General features: G+C 58.5%; 1 protein-coding gene across 1 annotated transcript; it reads right to left on the bottom strand.

Moving 5' to 3' along the window:
* Nucleotides 1-1,041: 1,041 nt before the first annotated feature.
* Nucleotides 1,042-19,078, bottom strand: KIF3C (kinesin family member 3C). The gene is made up of 8 exons (XM_009669653.2): nucleotides 17,157-19,078; nucleotides 11,137-11,238; nucleotides 10,591-10,713; nucleotides 9,762-9,880; nucleotides 7,253-7,369; nucleotides 6,753-6,861; nucleotides 6,074-6,249; nucleotides 1,042-5,224 (listed from the first exon to the last, which is right to left on the bottom strand). Exons 1-8 carry the CDS (start codon nucleotides 18,567-18,569, stop codon nucleotides 5,131-5,133), a joined length of 2,253 nt encoding a protein of 750 aa, XP_009667948.1. The 5' UTR covers nucleotides 18,570-19,078; the 3' UTR covers nucleotides 1,042-5,130.
* Between the last annotated feature and the right edge of the window lie 7,581 nt (nucleotides 19,079-26,659).

Here is a 26,659-nt window from a genome sequence, read left to right on the forward strand (position 1 = left end):
GAGTAAAGATGACCAGCCTCTTCCGTGCTCTCAGTATTCATGTTCCCTGCTCGCTGCTTCGGCTATCAAAACTCCTGTTTGCACCAACGGTTTTGATACGTTTGAAAGCCTGTGGGTTCTTCCTTGCTCTCGCTATGTGCTGCAGCTGTCTTCCTTTAGCCCTGCAGAAACGTACTTCCCTTCGTTTTCTTTTACTCCTGGTCTCTTTACTCCTTCCTCATGCCTTCCTCCGTAAGAACCACTCCCAGCACTGCGTAGGACCTGCATACGTGTCTGGCCATCCCTCCTCCTGTGCCTAACCTAACGCTTTGTCTAACCTCACGTGCTTTGCCTCGAGCAGGCTGTGGAGCTTTTGCTTCAATCTACATTGATAAACCAAGTGCCAGGGCCTGTTCCTGATGTCATTGTTACTAAGTTGGAAGGAAGTGGACAAGCACGTGAAGTGAAACCCCCTCTAAATCAGCTTACCAGTTTTGCATGGGCCTCTCCATATTCTTCAAGCTCTTGCAGCCGCACTGGTTGGACGTATCCAGACTGCCTATTCAGAAAGGTTTCTGGTCCGTGCTAACTTCTGAACCCTGTCTGGAGATGGTCTGGGAGAGTGCAGTTGGCCCAGGCCACACTGTGCCAGGAACAGGTTAACTTAGGGTCATAGATGATTCAGCAACAGTGCTCGTGCCCTCGCACAATTTAGTTAGTAGTATAAAAATAGCTTTTGTTGCTTAGATCTTGTCTCACTGAAGCTTCCTGCAAAATGCAGTTGCTTTAGTGCAAACGCTGTATCAGATATGAAACAGGAAAAATATATGGAGAAGTCAAGCCAACCAGGCAACATCACCCCAGTTCATGCAGAAACAAGACTCCTAATCCTAAACCTTTGCTCCAAATGCTTAGACAAAGGATCTGCGATTCCTCTGAGCAAGCCACCGGTTACATCATGTGGAACTGTGCTTAGTCAGACTGATTTATGTTATTGCATCCCAATTCTAGTGGGTTCCTGCTGGAAAGAGCTGCGAATGAATGAGGCTACAGGCATTCTTTGCAACGATGCTCATTCCTTTATTGTTGTCATTGCCGCTTTTTGAAGGGTGCTGGCACTTTCTGTTCGTTTCCAGCACGGAGTCAAAGCTACATTACAGAATATTGAAGAGGTGTCCATCCAAAGCCGGGGGGTGGGGGGGTGTGAGATTAATGACCTCTCTCCATACAGTATGTATAATATATATATATTTATAATATGTCCTGTATATTATATGTATAGAGTGACAAGGATGGGCCACCATACAGTAAACTTTTGATTTCTAAATAAATCACCATAGCAACAGGCACGAAAATTTGGTCCTAATCAAGGCCCTCACCTTGTCAATCAATCCAAAACAGACCCAAACCCACGCCCTGCAAAAAAAAAATCCAAATCTGAAACAAACAAACAAAAAAACCCCACTAAATAAACAAACAAAAAAAAGCCCAAACCCAGCCCACCAACCCCCTCTGGAATTTGCCCCCCTGTACAGTCACTCACATTGAAGGTAAATAGATCCCCGGCTACATACCCAAGCTCGCACCCACACACCCACCCACATACATTCATATGTAAATACATACACACCAACATACAAAGAACAAAGAACATTACAAATATACATCTGAGTTTGTTGCAGCAATGCAGTGAGGCTGTGGAGTGACCCAGCCTGTTGTACCAAGGCAGAGGGAAGACACCAGTGCTAGCTTGTTGCTTCTCATCTTAAATAATCACTATATATTTACAACCTTCCTTGGGTTTTGTGCTGAGAAGATTGTGAGGTTTTTGGCAGCAGCGGGTAGAGAAAGAGAGCGCACATGAGATTTTTCAGACCTACACACAGCAGAGGCGTCGAAAGCAGCACTTGGACATTGAAAGCAACTCACCCCTGTTCTCTGCACACGGATACTCATCACATGCATGCACACAGCCACACATGCCTGTCTTAACACCATCAACAGGGGACATCTAGCTGTGGGGCCTTCCTAGAACATAAAAGCCCCAAAAGCCAAATTCAGAGCAGGGCAAGTGATGCATCCTAACACCCACAGTCTGTGTCAAATCTCTGATGCCTGTCACCAGCCGGGAGGTGTGTCCGGTGGGATGACTGACACAGCTGGGAGGGTTTCCATGTGGATCCCATTGTGGCCACAGTCTGTCGGAACTGTGTCCTTTGCCGTGGCACAGGAAAGTCCCTCTGGAGACTGGGTGCTGTGGGAGACGTACCATGGCCTGGGATAAGCAAGGGGGAACGAGAGGAAACTATCTTCTCTTGAGCTTTATCTCCTGTGCTCCGGACAGAGAATGGTGGTAAATGAGAATCTGTCACCTGTTCACCATGTCAGGCCTTAGCTAGCTGTGTATCTGACTGAAGGTGAACATGGGAAACTGCAAAACCAAGAAAGAAAGGAAGAAGAATATTTCTGCAGGCTGCCCTGTAGACAATTTCTTCCCTTCCTTAGGTCTATACTTTCTGACCCTTACTCCCAGAGAATAGCCTGAAAATGAAAGAGAGAAAGAAGTGGGTCTCTTTGGTCCAATGGGTTTCATAAGTTCCAGAGCCAATATGCTTCATGTGATGTATACGGACAGTACACTGGGTATTGGTGGCGTTTGTGGACATAAAGAACACACCATAATCTGTGAAAGACAACAGTCTTCCGCTCCTAAAACTCCCTTCCTTGTACACCCTTCTCCTCCATCTGTGAAAGAGGATGGTGGGACAGGCCAGTTCCACGGCCATATCCTGTGCTGAGGAGGCTTGGGCACTCTTCCTTCACGGTGACTCCCTTCCCTACACAACCGTGCAGCCTCACTCCGACAGAACCTACGTTCGCTCTTTGATTCCCTGTCCACATATAGGATTTCAAGGCAAGCTTGTGTTCGGATGGAAACCCATGAGACAATTCAACATCCTACCAGATGATGGGTTCTTTTAAATAGCAGGGGGCTTTGCAAGGATGGGCCTTTGCTCTCCATAGCTACAGTGCCTGGGACTAGGCTTCTCTGAACTTTGAGTAGGTCTTGTGGATGGAAGGAACAGACCCAGCTGCTGCTTGAGGGAATAAGTTCAGTCCTAGGAGGAGGGAGCAGCCTACAGCTTCTCAAAATAATCCTCAACTCAGTTACTTCCCTCTGGAATAGGAGAGAAGAAGGACAAAGATTTCAGAGAGGCAGAAGGTGTTATGGGATATAGGCAGGGAAGGGAAGATGGTAGCACAGGGCAAAGATCAAGAATGCAAGGCAGGATGATGTTACAGAAGAAAGAGGAACAGTAGAGCAGGGAACGTGTCAGAACAGCTTGAAGGTCTGTTCACCCCACAGCCCAGCCACATGGAGAGTGCTGCTGGGACGTTTTTAGGTAGGACTATCACTGCTTTAAAGTAGATGCAACTGATATCTCCTGTCCACTTCACTGCCTCATTCCTCTCCCTCCCTCCCACAGGGCCTGGAAGAGGTCCTAAGTGCAGGAGGCATCAGGATGAGTCATGAACAGTCCTCAAAGGGAAATTCTCTTGATCTCTAGAAAACAGTGTTCCTACCTATACTCTTTTCACTTTTGCCTCCCCAGTGACCAGCTTCAGAATATATCCATTTCAAGACCCATATCTTCCCGCATGAACCAGGTGAGTCACTCTCTCATTCATTGGCATTCTGTAAAACAACTTGATCACCCCCATCGCCACACACCTGAAAGCCATCCCAGGTAGACTGTAGCTTCCTATGCCCAAGTTGCTGGCCTGGCACTTTCAGAGATGGGTTTTAAATTTCTCTGCTTTGTGCCAGACAGGTTCTTTATTGCTTGCCCCTTTTTCATCCATCTCTTGCTTGTCCCTCTCTTATGCATTATCCATTTCATATCCATTATCTCCCCCTCCGCAGCCCATGCAGTGGCCAGAAATGTTCTCCAGACTATCACATGAATGCTGTGTAATATTACCCAGCCCAGAGGAGAGCCACTTCTCCTGGCATCACCAATTTGCCCTGCATTTCTTCATTGCCTTTAGTTGCCAGGATGGTGGACAATGTCCTCTCTGGTTTCACTTAGTTTGATAATGTTGCTCCCCAAGCTCTGTGTTTCTTTGGGAGGGGTCGGTGGACTGGGATGGAGATTTCCATCTGCTGTTCTTGCTCTAACGAGTTATACACCCACTTAGTCAAGGACTGAAGCAAATTGGATGTCAGACAACCTAACAGGGCAGGACCGGCCATCTCCAGAAGGTGGCACAGATGAACAAAGTCCCAGGAGTATTGAGACTGACTTTGTTTGGTTAATTTGCAACCCCTCTTTGTGGATTGAGCTGGCATTCACAGAGTGACAGTCATGCCCAGAAGTCAGTGAGATGTCATTGCTGCCACCACTGTTGATGCAGCATGGAGAGTCTCTCTTGGTCTTTAACAAGCCCAACTTAAGATTCTACCACGAGAAAGTCTCCAAATTCCTGTAGAAGTTGCCATGACCGGGTGCATAAACCCGGAAATTCGGGTGGGATCCAGCAAAGCAAACGGTAGCATGGAGAGTTCTGAGTTGTCTCATCTTGTGCCAAAGCCATCAGAGTGAGGGAGCTTGCTCTCTCTCATCTGCTCTGAGGAATACAACTGTACATTAGAGGTGGGCAGTACATCGGTGGCACAAAGGAAACGCAGCTCGCACCCACTCCAGCTGCATTCCTGGTACAGGTTCCGGTCTTGCACGGTTGTTGCAACAGTGTTGTGGGGAGAGGCGGGAGCTGAGACTACCAGAGAAGTCATCTGCATGGTGCGCACTGCTAGCCTTGGATGTCCTGCAGTCTGAATGCGCCTCCTGACTCTGCATCATCAACCACTCCATAAATAAATACATTAAATAAATAAAGTGACAGATCCAGATTAGGGGGGTGGGGGGTGAGAAGGAAAGAGGGGGCAGCTCTCATCCCGCTGGGAGCTGCTTATGAATGTCTCACACAAACACACGCGCACACAAAGTAGCTGAAGACAAAGACGAACTGGGACTGATGGAGATGCGGCCAGCTGGGGCCCCTTCCTTGGCCCCTCGTGCTGGAAGGCAGCCGTCCACGGGGCACAGTCTTTGTTGTGTGAAGGTGTCAGGGACAAGGGGGTCCAGGATGTCACTCCTGAGCTGGCATCGTGGAGGTGCGCGGGGAACTGGAGGTGAGGGAAACATGCGTGGTTGAGGATGGCAGTGACCGTGGGGTCTGGCACCTGGAAGGGGGTGAGAAAAAGAGAAAGCTTGTTTTCCTTGTCCTTCCTCTGTCTCTTATTCTCCCCTTCTGCCAGAAGTCCAGCCATTTTCCCAGTGACTTGCTGAGAAGCAAGCAGCACTAAGGGAAATCCAGTGCTGGACTGCACAATACCTTTTATATTTCTTATATCATTGTCCTGTCTTTAATACTCATTTAACAACCATTACAAAAGTAACATTAACCATTTTTTTAAATGTAATCTCACACTAACAGTTCAAGGCTAGTTTCAAACCCAAGAAGAACCAGGAGAATAGGTGATCCTGCTGAACCGTAATTTAAATGTCTGAACGCAAATTAGGTGTTAGTATTTAGGTTCCCAGATTCAAAAATTCTGGCCCAGGTTCCCCTCGGGCTGCTCAGTCCGCCTCAAAATAGAAACGGGAAACGGCTTCCTGTAATACGGTCCTAGCACAAACGCTGTCCTCTGGCAGCTCTGGGGAGACATCCTGACTGCAGTGAGTGTGCCAGACGAGAAACTAATTAATTAGAGTCTGACTCATGGGTACGGGGTCACGGTGGAGGCGAGGGCACGGCAGAGGGCACAGCTGCCGAGTGGACAGGTTCCGTGGCCCCCGAGCTGAAAAGGCCCCAGGCGAGGATGGTTTGCAGGGGGATAGACACGGGGGCGAGCTGGCAGGAGACACCGTTCCATTCCCAATGCCAGGGCCCACAGCTGCCTGCAGCTTTGGGTTTGCAGCTTCCTCTCTGCTGTGACTTCTTTGGCCCATGTGCTCCCCAGCACGTCAGCATCCTTGCCTTAACCAGCTCTGTGGCATCAGTGCATTCCACCATCCTGTCGAGCACTTACCAGGACCTAGACTTCCTCACCCTGGAGGCTGCTGGCCGTTCTAGGATGCTGTCCAGGTGCATCAGCCTCTCCAGGTGGAGAGCTCGTGGGTCCTGCTCAGCCGGGTCCCTGGTCCGTTCAAACTCAAACACGGCTGGAGGGGAGAGGTCCAGCTCCAAGAACATGATGTTCTCAGCCTGCAGCCGGACAGGGCAAAGAGAAAGCCAACATGGGAAGTCACTGTGAGGCAAAACATGGTACCAACTGAGGCAGATCAACACTGCTGAACTGAACTGCTGAGAGAAGCTGAACTACACACTAGGGAGAGGGAAACTCTTCTGATTAGAGCAGCAACAAGGCAAGCTCTGAAACTGGGGCCAGGCTCCCTGGCCTACTTGGGCTGTTCAGGTCTTTCATGGCACTGCATCCAGCAGAGACAAGACTGAACGGCCCCCATCCTTTCAGTCTAATCACAAGGGCTGCCTGAGTCAGTGAGCCAGCCGTTCAAGGATCGGTCAATAGGCACAGCTGTTGATCCTGGCAAATGAGGTTGAGGTTTCTAAAGCTGGGAGTTTCATCTAAGTGTCTCAAATTATCACAAGCTTATTTATTCCATCTATCCATCCATCCATCCACCTGTTCCTCCCCTGATCAAATGACTTCTTGCCACCCAGGTGTGCACCAATGTCCTCCCACTTACCCGGTACCTAGGATGAGATCCCATAGCCATGGCCACACGGGCATATTGGCTAATGGGTCTCTTGTAGCCCACTGCAGAGGTAGGCCTCTTCTTCATTTGGCTGCTGTTTCTGAAAATAAATTAAGAGAGAAACATTTATTAGAAAATAAATTTGTCCAAACAGTGGAGAACTAAGCTTGTCTACCCCTCTCTGAATTCAGAATGCTGAAGAATAGCCCTTCCTGGCCTTTCTCACATGACCAAGACTTGGCAGACGTGGGAGTGCATTTCCATCAGCAGAGAGCTGCGGTATTTTCCTGGATCCCCGCTGTCAGCGGCACCACATCCCCAGGTTCCAGGTCTTCCCTAAGATGTCCCACTGCTGCAGGCAGAGGCCAGGCCTAGCTTCTTGTACCCGTTCTCTAGAGCTTCCCCCTGAGCTCGCAGGCTAGCAGGGAGGCAATACTGCTGCAGAGAGCAGAGCTGGGAGCCAAGTTTTCCTCCCTGAACCACAGACGTACCCTCCAGCAGGCACAAGCGGCTGGAACTTCCACTGGTCCTCTTCACAGTCAAAGTACAGGCGATTCATGATTTTATTCTTCTCTTCCGGTGGGATAAAATTCTCAATGATCAAGTACCTGAGCAAATAACATGTCAGGAGAGAGAAAGGGCAAGGAGCAACAGGGTAGGAAAGAACAAGGAAGGAAGGAGTTAATGTGACAAATAATAGAAAACAGGAAGGAAAGGGAGAAGAAGGAAGCAGAAAGGAAGGGGAGGGATGGTCAGAAAAAGAGGGAGATGTGCAGGGAAACAGAAAAATAGCCAGGAGATGGTAGCATGAGTGCAGGGTGGGAAAGGAGGAGAGGAGCAGGTGAAAACAAAGAGGTTGAAGCAATAGACCCAAAAGGCGAGAGAGGCAGCGAGCGAGCGAGACAGGGGAGAGAAAGGGCAGAGGAAGACTATCGTTCAGAGGGGAGCGGAAGAAACATCATCAGCTCTAAAAGCTTTCCTTTCTGACAATAACCCTGCGTTTCCTGACCAGTCCGTTCCCTGAAATGAGTCCCCTGAGCCACTGCAATGCTTAGCGCACGTTGTCTGGCGCTTTGCACCCTCAAAGCGCTCTGCAAACGAGGGAACTAATTCACACAGCGTGGGAAACCTCCTGCAGGCAGAGCACGGCCCCCAGACCCGGCAGGGGGCATGAAGGCCTGGAGACCTGGCTGGAGGCAGCTTGTCCTTCCTGAGAGCGCCCCGGGGGCCAGCACCCAAGTTCCTCTATCAGCAGCAGGTTGAGCTGGCTTTTAAAAGTCAGCCGCTTCCTCCACTTATCCATTTATCCCTGCCTAATTCACGTGCAAAGTGCTAGCCTGTCCATGCCGGCTCTGGATACCAACCGGTAAATTCTTCCCAATCCTCCTTTCAGAGCAAAGCTACCTTAATCCTTGGTTACTTGCCCAGGTCTCTGAGTCATGTCAACTATATTTGGTAAGGTCAGAATTACAGCGACCTGCCTAAATCAGGCCAAAGAGTCACTCAGCGGCTCTTGCATCAGGCCAGCAATGTCATTCTTCGTAAGAGTTATTTCCTCTCAGCCCCGGATCATTCTTTTTTTGCCTTTTGGGTTTTTTTTTTGTTTTGTTTTGTTTTCTTTAAGGCTTAATTCATTTTCAAAATCCCGTTGGAGGATGGAAATCAGAACTGGTCCTGCTGTCCCAGCAGAACACCTTCAGAAGTGATATTCACTCTGCTCCTTGTACAGCCGAGGACCACATTATGTCTGCCTGCTGCAGAGCTGCCAGACCAGAAGGGAAAAAAGGGAAACACAATCATATAAAACTGACCCCAAAGGGAATTTTTTCACATTTTTGGGGGGGGGGGAACAAACTGAGAAGCTATAGAAAATAGTTTCAGGTAGACAAATTGAGTCTTATTTGAGTCTGCAGGGTTTTAAGAAGTTTTAATCATGTTCAAAGGAAAATGTAGCAATATTCAAAATGAAATTTTGTTTCTAGCAAAAAGCGTTTTGTCTTGAAAAGGCCAAAATATTCATAAATTTTCTAATTTTTTTCCAAAAAACCTCAATAACCACTTGAACTGAAAACAGATCCATTAAACGCAACTCCTGCATGAAATCTGCATTTCCTGGTGGAAAGTTTCTGAAGGAGAAATACTACCCGGCTGTCGTGGGTGACACCGCCGTGCTGGGAGCACCCTTGAGCCTCGGGCTCACCAGAGAGACTGGGACCCCACCAGGGTCCCCAGCAGCTGCCCTCCCGCCACTGTCCTCGGCACCCGATCTTGCATTTCGCTGTGTTTTTCTGATGAGCCCGACTGACCTGGCCCCACCGCTCCGCCAGCTCTAAGTCATCTGCGTTTCTCCTCCACAATGACTTTACTGTATGAGTTTTCTACACCATTAATAAAGATAGCTTTTGGGCAAGACCCGGTCCCCAGGTATCGCCTGTTAGGGAATATTTATTTCCGACTACGATTGCACTGTCGGTTAACCAGTTTATAGCCCATCTTGACTTCACAGTGCCTTTTCTGTCGGTTTTTATGGTCTTTCAAAGTAGTTTTAAGTCAAAAACTCTATAGCTCACTTGCGTTCATTACACCGTTGTCCTTCCCATTTGCTGTCAGAAACTCAGTATTGGCTTTCTATGTTTTTAGCACAAACTGTGGTCAGACTAAGCTGTCAATAGGTAGCTGTGCTGTCAGATTTGATTTTTTTAAAATATATGAGCTACATCAGCTTTTTCTCCCAGTCCAAGTTTGGTAAAAAATGAACCCTAATAGTTCAAAACCTTTTCCAGCAGTTATTTTAATACTCTTGCCTAAAAGTCATCTAGCTCGACAGGTTTAAATGTATTTAACACCTTCTTCTGCCATTACTGATGGAATAGGAAGAGTTTTGTTACCCCTGTCAATAAGAGTATCATTCCCTCCAGCCATGGACCCCGTCCTCCCTTTGCCTGTGGGTGGCCAAAAGCGATGATGCACCCGTTCCCAGGAAGGAGAAGGAACACCTACTTGAGTTTCAGCTCCCGCGTCTGCTCGTTTTGTGCCTCCTCCAGGTCCTGACGGACTCGGATGTACTCGTCGTGCTGATCCTGAATCTCTGCCTTTACAGCCTGCAGCTTGGCATACAGCTGGGAGACAGAGAAGAGGACTTCAGTTAGCACCTGTGCCCCTGAGCCACTTCTGGGATTTTGCCCCAGTTTGCCCTGTGCCTCGGACAAGCCTGCTGGCTGCCGAAAACCCTGAGGCTCTGGTGGCCTGAAGGACAGGTCCAACGGAGCCTTCCAGCAGAGTGTGTCCAAGAGCAAGCCAGGGGAAGCCTGTCCCGTGCCCACTCAGCTAAGGAGTTCAAGCCTGCTCTCAAGTCTGACCTGCCCACCACCTGCCCTGTAGACCCTCAAGCCTAGATGAAACCGCTGCCTCCCTGGGGCCTGCTGGATGGAGAGCCTCAGTGTCTTTTGTGCCTTAGCGCAGGTGCTACCTATTGCCTGTGGGCTCTGAGAGCTGCAGACCAAGCGTGCCCTGGCTCAGCCGGGGACACGGTCGTAGCCCTCAGAGCTTCATCCAGGCTAGCAGGTCCTGGGAGCAGGTCGCAGCGGCCTGAGCAGCCTGTACTGTCCCTGGTGGCACACACTGAAGTTCTACCAGCCACGTGCCTCCATGGACTTGCAGCAGCCAGCATAAACCGCTGCATATCTGGCGGGTGCTTTGCTCAGCGTACAGGGAGCAGGTCAGACCCCCCTCTAATCCCTTATAATATGGGCCAAGCAGCAATTCCCCGGCGTTGCTATCCCCGACAAAGCCCACCCCTCCACTGCTAAGGCCCGTTGTGCTCTCTCACCTTCTTCAGCTTTTTGGTTTTGATCTCCACCTCCTGCTGCAGAGATGTGTAAGTCTCCCTCAGCTCCATGGTTTCCTCATCCCGCAGCAACATCTCCTGCTGCATCTCCCTCTCCCGGCGTTTCTGCAGCAAGGAGAAAAATGCACAGAGCTCAGCATGGGACAAGGAACCGAATCCCCTTCAGAAACCCTTGCCTTGGAGCCTAAGGCAGCTGCTTTCAAGCTCGTTTCCCTTTCTGGCAGACGGGAGCCAATGCTCGGTGTTGCTGAGCTTGCAGTGTCGCCTGGTGCCTGGGCAGAGCCCTAGGACCATCCGGTTACAGACCCACCTGCGTGTGCCGGCTCCTGTGGGGGTCGGCAGCATCTGGAAGAGTTAGTTTGCCACCTTTAAGGTGGCACACTGGAGCAGCACGCTCTGCTGATCGGCCAGTGCCATGCCAGAGGGAACGGGCATGGCAGGAGATCTGCCCGTGAGCAGCAAGGATGGGTCTGGCCTCAGGTTTTGTGGACAGAAGCTGGGCCAGCCCCCCACGAACACAGCCATTACCTGCTCAGCTATCTCCTGCCGCTTCAGCTCCAGCATCTTCTGCTGCTCGTTGGTGTGGTCCATGATGTTCCTGCCACCGATGAGCAGTTTGCTCTCCATGGCCTGGGAAGGCAGAAGAGGTTGGGGGAGTCAGAGGGCGTCTCTTGCCTGAACGCGGTCTGCTCCGGGCAGGGAGGTGGGGAGGGCTTCAGCACGGGCTCTGACCTGTCCCCAGGTGCTACCGCGAGGGCTGAGCATCCCTGCGCCGGGGAGCCCGTGGCTAGCCGCGCTGCGTCCCCCAGCCCGTAGCGGGGACGTGCCACTGGTGGGGACAGGAGATGCCCTGATCACGTGCACTGGGGTAGGGAGTCAGGAAGGATCACAGCTGCCCCTGAGGGACAGAATTAACCTCCGGCTCCAATTTGCTGAAATTTAAAATAATGGTTAGCATTTCTGTAGCCCTGGCATCTCCCGAGCATCTCCCTCATTCGTCCTAACCTCCATAGAATCACAGGATGGTTGAGGTTGGAAGGGACCTCTGGAGATCATCTAGTCCAACCTCCCTGCTCAACCAGGGTCCTCTAGAGCGTATTGCCCAGGATCGCGTCCATCCTCCTTCCCTCCTGCCCCGTGATGAAAATCTCCTGCCCCACAAGGGAACCTGAGGGAAACCAAGACTGGAGAGGGTTGTTTTCAAATACAGCTGTTTTTGAGAGCTGTGCAAGTCATCCTGAAAGATCACGGCCGGGCGCTGCCAAACCTTACCAGGGCTGCCGAAAAGCTCTCACAGAAGCGGCCCTGGCTTTTCGGCGCCTCCATTTCCGCGCGGCAGAGCCACCGAGATGGGTGACATTTAGCCTCTGAGGAAAGGGGCTGCTGGGCCGCCCTGCCCCGGCTCCCGTTGTCTTCTGCTGCCGGCCGGGCTTCTCCAAACCGTGCCCAGAGACCCGTTTTTGGCCTTGCCCGAGGCCACCCACCGCGGGCGTGAGGCTAGGGCGAAGGACGGGATGGGCCATCTCCCCAAGGGCTGAAAGCCCCTGGTGCTCTTTGTGGGTCACCCGTGGGCTTGCTGCGGCTTGTGAGAGGCCACAGCTGAGATAAGCTGCTGTCCTAAACCGAAGGGCCTGGAGGGAAGTAGAGCAGAACTGGGATCCGCCGGGGGGAAGGACAAGCTTGGCTGGAATAAACAGCTGCCGTGAATGAACGACGGCTTTGGAAGCTCAGGGGTTTCAAGGAGACCTGAGACAGGGAACAACCCTGCCCGAGCTTCGTCCCAGGGGCAGCCGGGGCCTCTCTGCGCCCCGTCCCCACGCGCCCAGGCCGAGGTTGGGGAGGGGGAGGGCAGCCCGAGGGTGCTCAGCACCGCCGGCCGCCAAGCGCTTGCAAGGCGACCGGGGAGCCGGTGCGCAGGGGCGCGTGGCGGGCGGGCGGGCGCGTGCAGGATGCGGGCGCCCGGGTGCAGGGCCGGGGGGGGGGGCACGCGTGCCGCAGGGGTGCTCGTGCGCACGGTGGGTGGGCAGGCTGCGTCTGGGGGCACACGTGCACGGGGTCTGGGCGCACACACATAGGGTGTCTGTGCACATGTGCAGGGTGTCCGCGCACACGTGCGGGGGGTCTGGGCACACACATGCAGGGTGTCTGTGCACACACGTGCAGGGTGTCTGCACACACACAGACTGGGTGCCTGTGCACACATGTGCAGGGTGTCTGCGCACATGTGTAGGGTGTTTGTGCACACCTGCAGGGTGTCTGTGCACACACGTGCAGGGTGTCTGCGCACACACGTGCTGGGGGTCTGCACACACACAGGCTGGGTGTCTGCACACGTGCTGGGTGTCTGTGCGCACACGCAGGGTGTCTGTGCACACACATGTAGGGTGTCTGCGCACACACAGGCTGGGGGTCTGTGCACACATGCAGGGGGTCTGTGCACACACGTGCTGGGTGTCTGCGCACACACAGGCTGGGTGTCTGTGCACACACACAGGCTGAGTGTCTGTGCACACACATAGGGTGTCTGTACACACATGCAGGGTGTCTGTGCACACACGTGGCGGCTGTCTGCACACACATGTAGGGTGTCTGTGCACACGTGCTGGGTGTCTGCACACACACAGGCTGGGTGCCTGTGCACAAATGTGCAGGGTGTCTGTGCACACACATGCAGGGTGTCTGCGCACACACAGGCTGGGGGTCTGTGCACACATGCAGGGTGTCTATGCACACACGTGCTGGGTGTCTGCGCACACACGTGCTGGGGGTCTGCACACACACAGGCTGGGTGTCTGCACACGTGCTGGGTGTCTGTGCGCACACGCTGGGTGTCTGCGCACACACAGGCTGGGTGTCTGTGCACACATGCAGGGGGTCTGTGCACACACGTGCTGGGTATCTGCACGCACAGGCTGGGTGTCTGCACACACGTGCAGGGTGTCTGTGCGCACACATGTAGGGTGTCTGCACACACATACAGACTGGGTGTCTGTGCGCACATGCAGGGGGTCTGTGCACACACGTGCTGGGTGTCTGCGCACACATGTGTAGGGTGTCTGTGCACACACAGGCTGAGTGTCTGTGCACACACATAGGGTGTCTGTACACACATGCAGGGTGTCGGTGCACACACGTGCCGGATGTCTGCACACACATGTAGGGTGTCTGTGCACACATGTGCAGGGTGTCTGAGCAGACGCGGGCAGAGGGTTGTGCCCGGCTGTGCAGGGGGTTGTGCCAGCGGTACAGGGGGTTGTGCCCAGCTGTGCAGGGGGTTGTGCCAGCGGTACAGGGGGTTGTGCCCAGCTGTGCAGGGGGTTGTGCCAGCGGTACAGGGGGTTGCGCCCGGCTGTGCAGGGGGTTGTGCCAGCGGTACAGGGGGTTGTGCCCAGCTGTGCAGGAGGTTGTGCCTGCGGTGCAGGACACAGGCACGCCGCACTGCGCCCCGCGTGGGCTCCCCGCCGCGGGGCCGCCACGTCGCTCTGTCGGGGTGTAACTGGGACCGGCGTCCCCCGCGCAGGGCCCGGCGCGGTCTCGCGGCAGCACGGCACGGCCACGGCCCCGGCTCGACCACCTTTCGGTGGGTGCAGCCTCCCCAGCAGGCTCCCGGCGGCGGCGGTGGTGGCGGCGGCGGCGGGTCCCCCCTCGCCCCAGGGACCCTCCCGGCGGCGGCGGACTGGAGCGCCCCGACCTCGCTGGCCGCCGACGGAGCAGCGGCCGGCTCCTGCCCCCTGCGAAACCGCGGCGCTGGCCTCGTCCCGTCCCAGGGGCCCGGCGCAGGGCGCAGGGCCCCCGGCGAGGGGCAGGGGAGGAGGCGAGCGTGCTCCCGGGGGGACCTTTGCGCTCGCGGGGGAAACGGGGGCAACGGCAGCGCTGGGGCTGAGGGCGCCAGCGACCGAGCGGTACGGCGCACATCGACCCAGGGGGACGGCGCACATCTGTCCCAGGGGGAACAGCACACATCTGTCTGAGTCCCACGGGGCACATCTGTCTGAGGGGGGCAGCATGCATCTGTCTGAGTCCCGTGGGGCACATCTGTCTGAGAGGGACACCACACATCTGTCCGAGTCCCATGGGGCACATCTGTCTGAGGGGGACACCACACATCTGTCTGAGTCCCATGGTGCACATCTGTCTGAGGGGGACACCGCACATCTGTCTGAGTCCCATGGTGCACATCTGTCTGAGGGGGACACCGCACATCTGTCTGAGTCCCATGGTGCACCTCTGTCTGAGGGGGACACCGCACATCTGTCCGAGTCCCATGGTGCACATCTGTCTGAGGGGGACACCACACATCTGTCCGAGTCCCATGGGGCACATCTGTCTGAGGGGGACACCGCACATCTGTCTGAGTCCCATGGTGCACATCTGTCTGAGGGGGACACCGCACATCTGTCTGAGTCCCATGGTGCACATCTGTCTGAGGGGGACACCACACATCTGTCCGAGTCCCATGGGGCACATCTGTCTGAGGGGGACAGTGCACATCTGTCCGAGTCCCATGGGGCACATCTGTCTGAGGGGGGCAGCACACATCAGTCCCGAGCACCATGGGGCACATCTGTCTGAGGGGGGCACTGCACACCTGTCCTAGCAGCACGGTGCACATCTGTCTGAGGGGGGCAGCACACATCAGTCCCGAGCACCATGGTGCACATCTGTCTGAGGGGCACAGTGCACATATGTCCGAGCAACATGGTGCACATCTGTCTGAGAGGGACACCACACATCTGTCCGAGTCCCATGGGGCACATCTGTCTGAGGGGCACAACACACGTTGATCCAAGTCCCATTGCGCACATCTGTCCAAGGGGGAATAGCACACATCTGTCCGAGTCCCACGGTGCGCATCTGTCCGAGCGGGCCTGCGCACACCGGTCCAAGCACCATGGCGCACATCTGTCCAAGGGGGGACAGCACGCATCAGTCCGAGTGCCAGCACGCGCCTGCGTCTGAGAGGTACAGGACACATCTGTTCGAGGGGGACCCCACACATCTGTCCGAGCACCACGGGCCACCTCTGTCCGAGGGGGAACACATCTGGCTGGGCGGGAGGGAGCGGGCGCAGCTCGCCCCAGGGCGACGGTGCACATCTGCCGGCGGCGGGCGGCCGAAGGCCTGCGGTGCCGGCCGGGAAGCGCGGGAGCCCGGCGGATGCGCAGTCACCGCCTCGGGCCCTGCCGCGTTACTCAGCAGTTCCCGGCCGCCGCGCCGCCGGCCGGCTGCCAGCCCCGACCCGCGCGGCGCTTGGCCGCGGCGAAGGCCAGGACGCGGAGCAGGGCCCTCCGGATGCACGTGCCCGCCGCAGGAGTCCCCGGCGCCCGCCCGGGCGTCCCACGCGCGCGCCCCCCCGCAGAAGTTAAAGGCAGGGCGGGAAGCGGCCCCAGGGCAGTCCCGGCAGCCCAGCGCCCGCCCGGGCACCTCTGCGCTGCAGGATGCATCCCCCAGGGGTGCTCCAGCCCCACGGCCCCCCTGCGGCCCCTGCTCCAGCCCTATGGCTGTGGCACGGCCCCCACTGCAGACCCTGCCCCAGCCCCACGGCCCCCCTGCAGCCCCTGCTCCAGCCCCATGGCCACAGCGCCCCCCCCTGCTCCAGCCCCACGGCCGCAGCACAGCCCCCCTGCAGCCCCTGCTCCAGCCCCGGGACCATGGCATGGCCCCCCTGCAGCCCCTGCCCCAGCCCCACGGCCCCCCTGCAGCCCCTGCTCCAGCCCCACGGCTGCAGCACAGCCCCCCTGCAGCCCCTGCTCCAGCCCCACGGCCCCCCTGCAGCCCCTGCTCCAGCCCCATGGCCACAGCGCCCCCCTGCTCCAGCCCCACGGCCGCAGCACAGCCCCCCTGCAGCCCCTGCTCCAGCCCCGGGACCATGGCATGGCCCCCCTGCAGCCCCTGCTCCAGCCCCACGGCCGTGGCCCCCCTGCAGCCCCTGCTCCAGCCCCACGGCACGGCCCCCTCGCAGCCCGGCCCGGAGGATGCCGCTTGCGCGCTCCCACCCGCCCAGACCGCTGCGGGTAGGAGACTCGGGGCACCAGGAAGGATTGAGGATGGGGAGGAAGGAACCGGAGGGTCCCTGCAGAGCTGCCGGACCCTGCGGTGGGCTCGCAGCCCTGCGCGTGCCAGGCAGCGCCCTGCCGGCTGGGCCGGAGCCCCGGGACGGGCAGGAACGGCCAGGCGGTGCCCCGGGGGTCACCGCAGCCAGCGTCGATCTGCAGCATCATCCCAGCACTTCCCCCCCCCCCGCCCCCGGCAAGCTGCTTCGTCACGCAGAGCGGGGCAAGAGCTGAGCACGCCAAACTCATGCCGCCCGTGAGGGCCTCACCCTCTGCCAAATGGCTCCTCCCACCCTGCACCCCAGCAGCGGCCCACGCGGGTCGGCGCCTGAGAGCAGCCCCAGGCACCGCTCCGCAGGGGCGCGCGGCTCCGCTCGGGCGCCCTGCTTGAACCTCCTGCTGGAGCGCGGGTTCAGGCAGCCCGCTCGGGTCCGGAGGCAACGCAGGTCCCATCCCCACATCACTCACAAGCACCCGGTGCGGGGCAACACCTACCTTGTACTTGGTGGCCAGTAGCTCCGTGGCCTCCTGCTCCTTCCGCAGGTCCTCTATCATCTTCTCCTTTTCCTCCAGCAGCTTCTGCTTCTCCTCGCTCACCAGGCTGTGGTCATCCTGAATAGCTGCCTTCTCCTCTTCCAGCCTCTCCTTTTGCTCCTTCAAGTAATTCTCCATGTTCTTCTCCAGGCCGTCCTCATTGTCATCCTCCCCTTCGTTCTCCATGGCACTTTCTCCATCCATTGCTTTCTTCCTCCGGCTGCTCCTTCGCCTCTTCTTCCCCAGCATGCCTCGTTTCTCCAGCTGGGCTTTCAGCCGGACAATCTCTTCCTGAAACTCCCGTAGCAACGTGTCCTTGGGGTCCTCATTCACCCGGGGCTTGTTCTTGATGTTCTTGGCCCTGTTGGCAAACCTGAGGGTAGAGAGGCTCTCATCGTAGCTGTGAGAGGCTGGGCCCAAGGTGGCCACCATGATTGTCTTGGCGTTGCCCCCCAGGGAGTCCTGCAGCAGACGGGTCAGCTTGGAGTCTCTGTAGGGGATGTGTGTGCTTTTGCCATCGACTAGAGCTGAGATGACATTGCCCAGGGCAGAGAGGGAGAGGTTAATCTTGGACGCTTCCTTGGGGCGCTCTCCGTGGGCACCCATTTTGCTCTGGCGCTCGCTGCCAGCAAGGTCCACCAGGTTGAGCTTGCCCACCCGGATGTGCTCCTCACCATCCAGCCCCGTCTCACTGCACTCGATGGTGATGAGGAAGATGGCGTGGGAGCGGGAGCTGTACTCGTTCATGTTGGTGCTGCCCACTGACCGGGTCTGGCTCCCCAGGTTCATGACGTGCTCGATCTCTTTGACGTTTTTCGTCACGAAGGAGGAGAGGTCCTTGATGTAAACCCCCGTTTCGGGGTTCTCCTTCAACTCCAGCTTCTTGCTCTGGTCCTTCGCTAGGAGGTCTCTGATCTCCTCCTGGTAGATCTCCAAGTATGAGGCCCTCACAAGGTACTGCTGGTTCTGTGACCGGGAGATGTGGGTGAAGATGTGCTCGAAGGAAATGGGAATGATGCCCCTCTTTTCCGGCTCGGCCCAGGCCCCTTGCATAGTGTACGTCTTACCAGTCCCTGTCTGGCCGTAGGCAAAGATGGTCCCGTTGAACCCCTGCAGCACAGAGTCTATGAGCGGCCGGACCGTTTCGTCGTACAGGTCCGCCTGTTTGGAGCTGGCGTCGTAGACAGCGTCGAAGGTGAACGTTTTGGGCAGCTCCCCCGGCGAGGCCCTGGGGTTGCGGATGGTCACTTGACCCAGTTTCACGTCCATCTCCAAGATCCTCTCATACCCTGCTGCCTCCTCCTTCCTGTTCATGGGGCGGCAGCGGGCCACCACCTTCAGCGCCTCGCTGCTCCGGGGTTTGTTGGCCATCATGATGCTGCAGCTTCCCGACGGTCCCGCGCGTTAGGAGACAGACAATTGCCCCGGCCACTCCCCGGGAAACAGGCATGGATCAGAGTCCAGGGTTTTGTTTTCCTCCCGCTGGCGACGGCGGCCGCTGCAGTTATTTACCCCCGGCCTTTTCCCCCGGCGCGCTGCACAATGGACGCGATCAGGCGCGCTGCCCCGGCAGCATCGCGCGGTGGCGGGTGGCCCCCCCACGCCGGATCATCGCCGCCAGCTGGGCGTGGGGGCCCGGGCTGCGCCGCGGCCGCGGATAACGGAGCCGGGGGGCCGACGGAGTCGCGGGCAGGGGATGCTCCGGGTCGCCAGCCTCTCCTTCGCTCCCGCTAGTAGCCAGGGACCGGTGGGCGCGCGGGCCGGTGGGCATGGGCGGCGGGCCGGGGACGCCTCGCCTGCCCCTCCGGACACCCATTCATCGCGGCGCAGCCGCTGCGCCCTGCCTGCGTGCGAGAATGAGGGAGGAAAACAGAGGCGAGGGGAAGGGCTGCTGGGGAATGATGCTGCCTGGCGGGGGGCGGCGCGCCGCGGCTGATTTGCTGGGAAGCGATGCACACAGATACACACACGCACACGCACACGCACACTCCCCACCCGGGCTCGGCTTGGCTGCCAGCCCCGGCCCTCCGCCCCCCCCTCCCCGGCCGGCCGGAGTCAGCCAGGCACGCCGGGAGCTGTAGTCCTGCCTTTGTTGCTGCTCTGGCAGGATGCAGGATGCAGGATGCAGGATGCAGGATGGGATGCGGCATGGAGGATGCAGGACGTGAGAAGCGGGATGTGGGGTGCGGGCTACGGGATGCAGGATGCGAGCGGCAGCGACGAGGGCTATGGGCTGTGGGATGCAGGATCGGGGTGTGGGGATGCAGGATTTAAGGTGCGGGATATGGGATAGGGGTGTAGGACTGGGATGGGGTGGGGTATGCAGGATGTGAGATATGGGATACGGGATGCAGGATCAGGATGGCGATGGGGGGGTGCAGGGTGTGGGATGCAGGGTACAGGATGTAGGATACGGAATACGGGATATGGAATGCAAGACCACGATGCAGCCTGGGGGATGCACGGTGTGACGTGTGAGAGAGGGGATACAGGATAGAGGATGCATGGTCAGGATGGGGATGGGAGGTGCGGAGTGCAGGATGTGGGATAGAGAATGTGGGATACGGGATGCAGGATCAGGATGGGGATGGGGGGTGCAGGGTGTGGGATGCAGGGTACAGGATGTAGGATACGGAATATGGGATATGGGATGCAAGATCACGGTGCAGCATTGGGGATGCAGGGCGTAAGATGTGGGATATGGGCTATGGGATGCAGGATCAGGATACCGGATGTGGGGTGCAGGATGCAAGGTGCAGGGTACAGGGTGTGGGATACAGAATACGGGATATGGGATGCAAGATCACGATGCGGCATAGGGGATGCAGGGTGTGGGCTATACACTATGGGATGCAGGATCAGGATACTGGATATGGGATGCAGGGTGCAGGGTACAGGACTTGGGATACGGAATATGGGATATGGGATGCAAGATCACGATGCAGCCTGGGCAATGCAGAGTGTGAGATATGGGCTAAGGGATACAGGATATGGGATGCAGGATCAGGATGGGGATGGGAGGTGCAGGATGCAGGGTACAGGATGTGGAATAGAGAATACGGGATATGGGATGCAGGATCATGATGCAGCATAGGGGATGCAGGGTGTGGGCTACAGGCTATGGGATGCAGGATCAGGATCCTGGATGTGGGATGCAGGGTGCAGGATGTGGGATACAGAATACGGGATACGGGACGCAGACTCACGATGCAGCCTGGGGGATGCAGGCTGTGAGATGTGGGCTAAGGGATACAGGCTATGGGATGCAGGATCAGGATCCTGGATGTGGGGTGCAGGATGTGCAATGCATGATGCGGGAGGATGCAGGGCAGAGGATGCTCAAGGCAGGATGCACAATGCAGGGTGCGGGATGCGGGAGAGGGGATGCAGGACTCAGGCTGCGGGAGGCGCAGGGGCTGGGGCAGTTCTGCGCTGGCTGAAGCCCCCTTGACCACCTCTCCCTGCAGGATGCCCACAGAGGTTCGCTGTGCTCCCCTCCGCAGGTGCCCCGAAAGCGCTGCTGGGGCAGGGGGGCTCCGGGTGCAGCCCCCGCATTCGCAGGGGTCTTCCCTGCAAGGTGCTCGAGGACCTGGGGGGCACGAAAGGACGGTGCCCCCACAGCCGGCTGGGGCAGGGGGGCTCGAGGTAGCTGCCCTGTGCCCAGGGCACCCCAGGGCCCATCCCGGCAGGAATCAGCCCGGTCACAGGAGATGCAGCAAGCGGCTTTGGTGGGAGATTAAACGTTCCTGCGGCTCATCGAGTGGCAGCAGCCGCCTGTTCCTGCACCAGAGATTATCCCTTAATTAATTAATTAGGGTATTTACTAGCATAGTCAGGACTGCTTGGTGCCATCCAAGGGCTCCGTCTCCCGGAGGAGCCTTCGGGGGGGGACTGTCCCCGTCCCCGGTGACATGGCGCTGCCGGGAGAAGAGCCGTCCCCGTGCGTGCACCCCGGAAAGGGGCCCGCGGGGCTGGGGAGCCGCTTCTTCCCGCGGGCGTTAACGGGGCTGCCCGGTGGCAGGGGAGCTCCTTGCCCCATCCTGTCACCTGCACCGCGCTGGCCCGCTGTCCCCAAGGGCCCCAGGCCGGGTCATCGGCCTCCGCCTGGCAGCCCCCCAGTGGTGGTGCCCCTGCCCCATGTCCTCCACGGGCCCAGGGTTGGGGGGACGTGTAGGGCCGGAGCGCCAGGTAGGGGTGGGGTGACATGGAGCTGTGGGGTGACTTGTAGGGGACAGGGCTACACGTAGGGATGGGGTGACATAGAGGGACAGGGTGACAGGGAGGGATGGGATGAAATGGAAGAACAGGGTGACATGGAGCTAAGGGGTGACGTACAGACAGGTCTACATGTAGGGATGGGGTGAAATGGAGGGACAGGGTGACACGTAGGGATGAGGTGACAAGTTGGGGCAGGGTAACATGGAGGGACAGGGTGACATGGAGGGATGGGGTGACATGTAGGGACGCTCCCTCGCCCGCAGGTGTCAGCAGCAGACCGGAGCGCGTGGCCGTGCCCAAGGCTGTAGATGGCCGTCCCTGGCGCCTGGGCTGGCGCCTGCCCTCTAGGCGGCTCAGGCCGTCCTGGTCCTCGGGGCGTCCCCAGGGCGCCTGACACCTTGGGCCACCCGGCTGCACGGCTCCATCAGCCTTGGGGTGAGCATCGAGCTGGCACGGCCAGGCCCCTCCAAGCGCGGTGTCCGAACTGGCCGGTGGGGAGAAACCCGGGCCCCACGGGGCTGGATGCGTCCCAGGCCCTGGCTGCGGGTGGGCTTTGCTTGGGGGTCCCCAGGGAGCCAAGCACGGTTCCTCCTCAGGGACCCCCAGGCCCCCTCATCCTTCACCAGATGCGGCCCGTCCAGGTGTGCCCGGCTGGTTTCCACCCCCTGCTTGCTTCCCCACAGTCCCGCGGGGACGAGGCAAGGCCACCACCCGAGGCTGGTCTCCCTGGTGGCCTCAGGGACGTCCCAGGAAGAGCAGAACCCGCCTCGTGCCACATCCAAGCGGGTTTGTGCTGGGCCGCCCCACGCTCAGCCGTGGCCCCAGGGCGTGCCGTCCCCGAGCCCCTCACCCGGGCGCCGCAGGGCCAGCTGGGGGCTCCCCGCACCGGCGGCTGAGCTCCCGTGGGTGCTGGCTTGCAGCCACCTGAGTCATGGGGTGGAGAGCAGGGAGAGTCCTGGGAGCCGGCGCTGACTCACCGCCCTGACGCCCAAGTTTCTGAGGGCCTCGCCAAGCCCGCGGGGATGTTGCCCCCCCTTCCTCCTTCGTGGTCTCCTTGGACCTCCTTCATGGTCTCCTTGGCCGATCAGCCGCCCATTGGGTCAGCCCACGGCCCAGGGCGTCAGCAGGACAGCCGAGGCGGGGACGAGCATCCCCGCGGGGGACGCTGGACCAGCCGGCGCGGCGGGCTCAGGCGGGGATGCCGCCCGGGGACTAGATGCCGTTCTGCAGATGAAGCCTGTGCGCCCTGGTGGCCTCCCATGCTTGGAGTCCAGCCTGCTGCTCCTGCGTCAGCCCCCACAGTGGGGTCAAGGGTTTCCATTTCCTGCCGGCCCCGGGGCGCTGCTCGGCTGCTTCCCCTTTTCTCCCGGCGTAGGCTCATCCCCTTCCCTTGCCCCCATGTCCCATGGCCACCCCAGGACACTATGGCCATCTCTGGGACATCGCGGCCACCCCTGGGATGCCATGGCCACCCTAGGACACCATGGCCATCCCTAGGACATCTGGGCAGGTTTGCTGCTTGCTGGAGGCTCACATTCAGGATGTTGAGGAGAGGCTGAACAGACCCTGTGGCTCAACAGCGGGTTGCACAGCTGGTGTTGGCAACAGGGTTTTGGTTTCTGTGACCACGGGACCCCCTCTGAGGATCGATAACTGTTGGGAAGAGATGGGATCCCCTGACCTGATGGGGTGAAAGTATCTTTGCCAACAGGCTGGCCAAGCTGGTAAGAAAAGCTCCAGGCTGGTGTGATGGAGGGAGAGAGGATGACCACGGGTCAGGTAAGGAGGTGGCAAACGGGGTTAGCAAGCAAAGAGTCTGCAAAAGTGTGAAGAGAAGGGACCTCGTAATCACCAACAGGGCTGAAGTGGAGCCGGACAAATGTGGGTAAATAAGGGTGGGCCTATGGACAGTGTTATGGGGCAAACGCTTACACGCCTTCCAGGAAGGCAGCAGGCTGGGGTGCCTCTCCGAAGGGCCTGTGCACCAGTGCATACAGCACGGGGAACGGACAGGAGGAGTCAGAGGTCGGCGTGCAGCGGTGGGGCTACAATCTCGCTGTGATCGTGGAATCGAGGTGGGATAGCTCACACGACGGCAGCGCTGTCATGGAGGGACATAGGCTCTTTAGGAAGGACGAGCTGGAAGAGCGTTGCCGGGGGTTAAGGGAGATGATCCTGCCCCTCTACTCAGCCCTGGTGAGGCCTCACCTGGAGTACTGTGTTCCAGTGCTGGGCTCTCAAAACAAGAGAGACATGTTGCTCCTGGAGCGACTCCAGCAAAGGGCCACTAAGATGACAAAGGGACGGGAACATCTCTGCTATGAGGAGACACTGAGGGAGCTGGGTCTGTGTGGCCTGGAGAAGAGAAGACTGAGAGGGGATCTCATCCATGTGTACAAGCACCTGAAGGGAAGGTGTCAAGAGGATGGGCACAGACTCTTCTCCGTGGTGCCCAACAATAGCACGAGAGGCAACGGGCACAACCTGAAACACAGGAAGTTTCATCTAAACATAAGGAAAATCTTCCTCACTGTGAGGGTGGTTGAACACTGAAGCAGGTTGCCCAGAGAGGTGGTGGAGTCTCCTTCCTCAGAGATATAAAAACCCAACTGGACAGGGTCCTGGGCAACCTGCTGTAGGCGAGCTTGCTTGAGCTAGCGGATGGGACCAGATGATCTCCAGAGGTCCCTGCCAACCCCAGCTACTCCATGGTTATGGGAAAACCAGACCCTGCTGGACTCTAGCCGCAAGAAGCCAAGTCCCAGGCCCTGGTGCGGCGCTCGGAGGAGCGCGGGCGCCCAAGCACTGCGGCTCGTGGCCACCGGGCAGCGGGAGAGCCCCAGGCAGGTGCTCGGCCAGCTGCGGCCACGCGCCCCAGTGAGCTGATGGGGTGTTCAGCGCTCTCTGTCCTGGTGTGAAAAGCCCCCCGTGGGGAGGTGTCTCCTCAAGCTGGAGGAAGGCTTGGGCTGCCCAGGGCGGGGAGGACCTGGCCCAAGCAAGCTGATTAGCCTCTTCCCGGACTTGGCAAAGCGACGGGCTGGAGTCATTAAAGAATTAATGAGGAGGAGAGTAAGGGAAGCCCTGCCAAGCCAGGCGGGTTTATGGCAAGCAGCCCCGGCCAAATCACGCCAGCGCCGCCTTTAATGGGGCTAGAGGTTGTTCTGATAAGGGCAGCAGCGACGACGGAAAGCCTTTTGCCTCCGGAGGCTTTTGACTTGCTATCGCGCAGCATTTGGAGGAGGGAAGGGGAGCTCTCCGAGCCCAGCCCACCGGCAGACGTGCCCGCCGGTGCTCCGCGACGCAGCAGGACGCCCCTTGCCCGGGCTGGGGCGCGCAGGGCACGGAGCCCACGGGAACGTCTCCGGCACCTGCAGCCAGAGGCAGGTTTTCTGGGTGTCTGCCCGTCTGCTGGCGAGCAAATCTGAAAAACGAACCCGGCCGCGGGGCCGGCGCCGGGCAGGGCCATTCCCGTCCGGGTGCGCTCAGCCCCGCGCGGGTGCAGGCGTCCGGGCGCCGCGGCGAGGGGCGAGGGATGCTCTGCCCTGCGGTCCCCCCTGGGCAGGCGTCCAGGGTCCTGCAGGCGGCACGGGGCGAGACCTGGGGTCACCCTTCCCCAGGGCCGCCTGCCCCGACCTGGTGGGCTTCCCTCGCTCCCAGCCCGGGGGCAGCGGCATCGGCAGCGGGAGCCGCAGGCGCTTGCGGGTGCCGCTGGCTGCTCTGGACCACCCCGGCCGTGGAGGGAAGCAATGCCCAAGGCGCAGCCCAGCCCCGCGGCCACCCTGAGGGAGATGCTTCGCCTCTTGCAGGACCCGGTGGTCTCCGTCCCTGGGGTGTCCCTGGGGTGGCTGGGCCACCCTGGGCTCTCTGCTGCGGGAGTGCACCGAGGGGGAACCGTGCCAGGGATTTGGCCACTGTTACCCTCCGTGCAACGGAGGAAGAGCTCCCCGAGCCCCCCCGCCAGCCATGTGGGAGGGTAGAAGAGCCAGCTGCCCACCCCGGAGCAGGCAACGGGGCTAATCGCACTCAGCGCACATCTCTTTTCCTCTCTGCTCCTCCTTGTTTTCACACGCTATGACTTCTCGTCTTCCCCACAGTCCCTCGTTCCCATGTTGTCCTTCAGAGCACCCTCCCGGCTCTGGACAGTCACATTCACGGTCACGATGAGCAGCGGGGTCCACGTCACGTGCCGGTCCCTGCACGCCTTCGCTTTGCTTAAACAAACATTGCAGTGGGAGCGCTCCCAGGCTGCGGAAACCCTTCCAGCCGGAAAAACATGCCGAGCGAGTCCTGCTGCAGCCAGCTCGCGTCCAGGAGGGCCCCACGTTCTCCAGGGATGGCCTCGGCCTCTGGGAGCGCTGCTCCGGGGGACGGAGAGGAGAAAGACAGTCGCACGGGCTGGGAACAGCGACACCATCTCCATGCTGATAGACACTATTGCGTGATTTAGGCTTTTTGTTAAGGTTTGACACGGTGCCTTGCACTGCTGGCTGGACCGGCCCTGCAAACAAGCTCATCCTCCCCGCCTACGAAAGCACTGGAGCCGGGTGGGCGAGGGGAAACCTTGGTGGGCTAAAGGTGGCTCTTTGACGGGAACTAATAGACTTGGGAGCAGGACCGAGGCCACGCTGGCAGCAGGCAGCAGCTGAGACACTGCGTCCTCCCAGTCGTTCCCACTGACCCCCGCTTCTCACCCTCCGTTTCCTTTTCTTGGCTTTTATGGGGGGAACGGAGAAAGGGGAAGGGACGGGCCATGGAAGTCCAGCAGGCATTCACCCGCTTGCCAGCGTTTCTGGGGCTTGCCGGTGCCGTCGGGAATGGGGGACCCCCAGTAACACCAGTCCGAAGCTCCTGGAGATGCCACCTGGACCTCCCTCTCCACAGGGGAATCCCATCGGATTCAGCCGCGTGATACTCCAGCCCTGCCACTCCAGCCGGTCCCTTCCCAGCCGGCGGCAGTCGCTGCGACGGCGCCGGACCCCCTCTCCCGCCTGGCCAGTGATGCTACCGGCTGTGGCACAGTCCAAAGAGTCCCTGGAGTCCAGATACGTCATGTCTGCTGGACCAGTCCTGCTGTCACAGGAGGACAACAGATCAGTCTGCTGTAAACCGCTGCCTGCGCTGGTGCGCACTGGGGGATCAGCTAATTAAGGGAGAACCTTAAACAGCAGGTCCAGGATCCCCGGGGGCTGTGGGCCAGTTCCCTGGCTCACCCGTGCCCGCTGGAAGGGGACCCGGCTGCGGGACCT

The sequence above is a fragment of the Struthio camelus genome, chromosome 3, assembly GCF_040807025.1.
Source record: "Struthio camelus isolate bStrCam1 chromosome 3, bStrCam1.hap1, whole genome shotgun sequence".
NCBI lineage: Eukaryota > Metazoa > Chordata > Aves > Struthioniformes > Struthionidae > Struthio > Struthio camelus.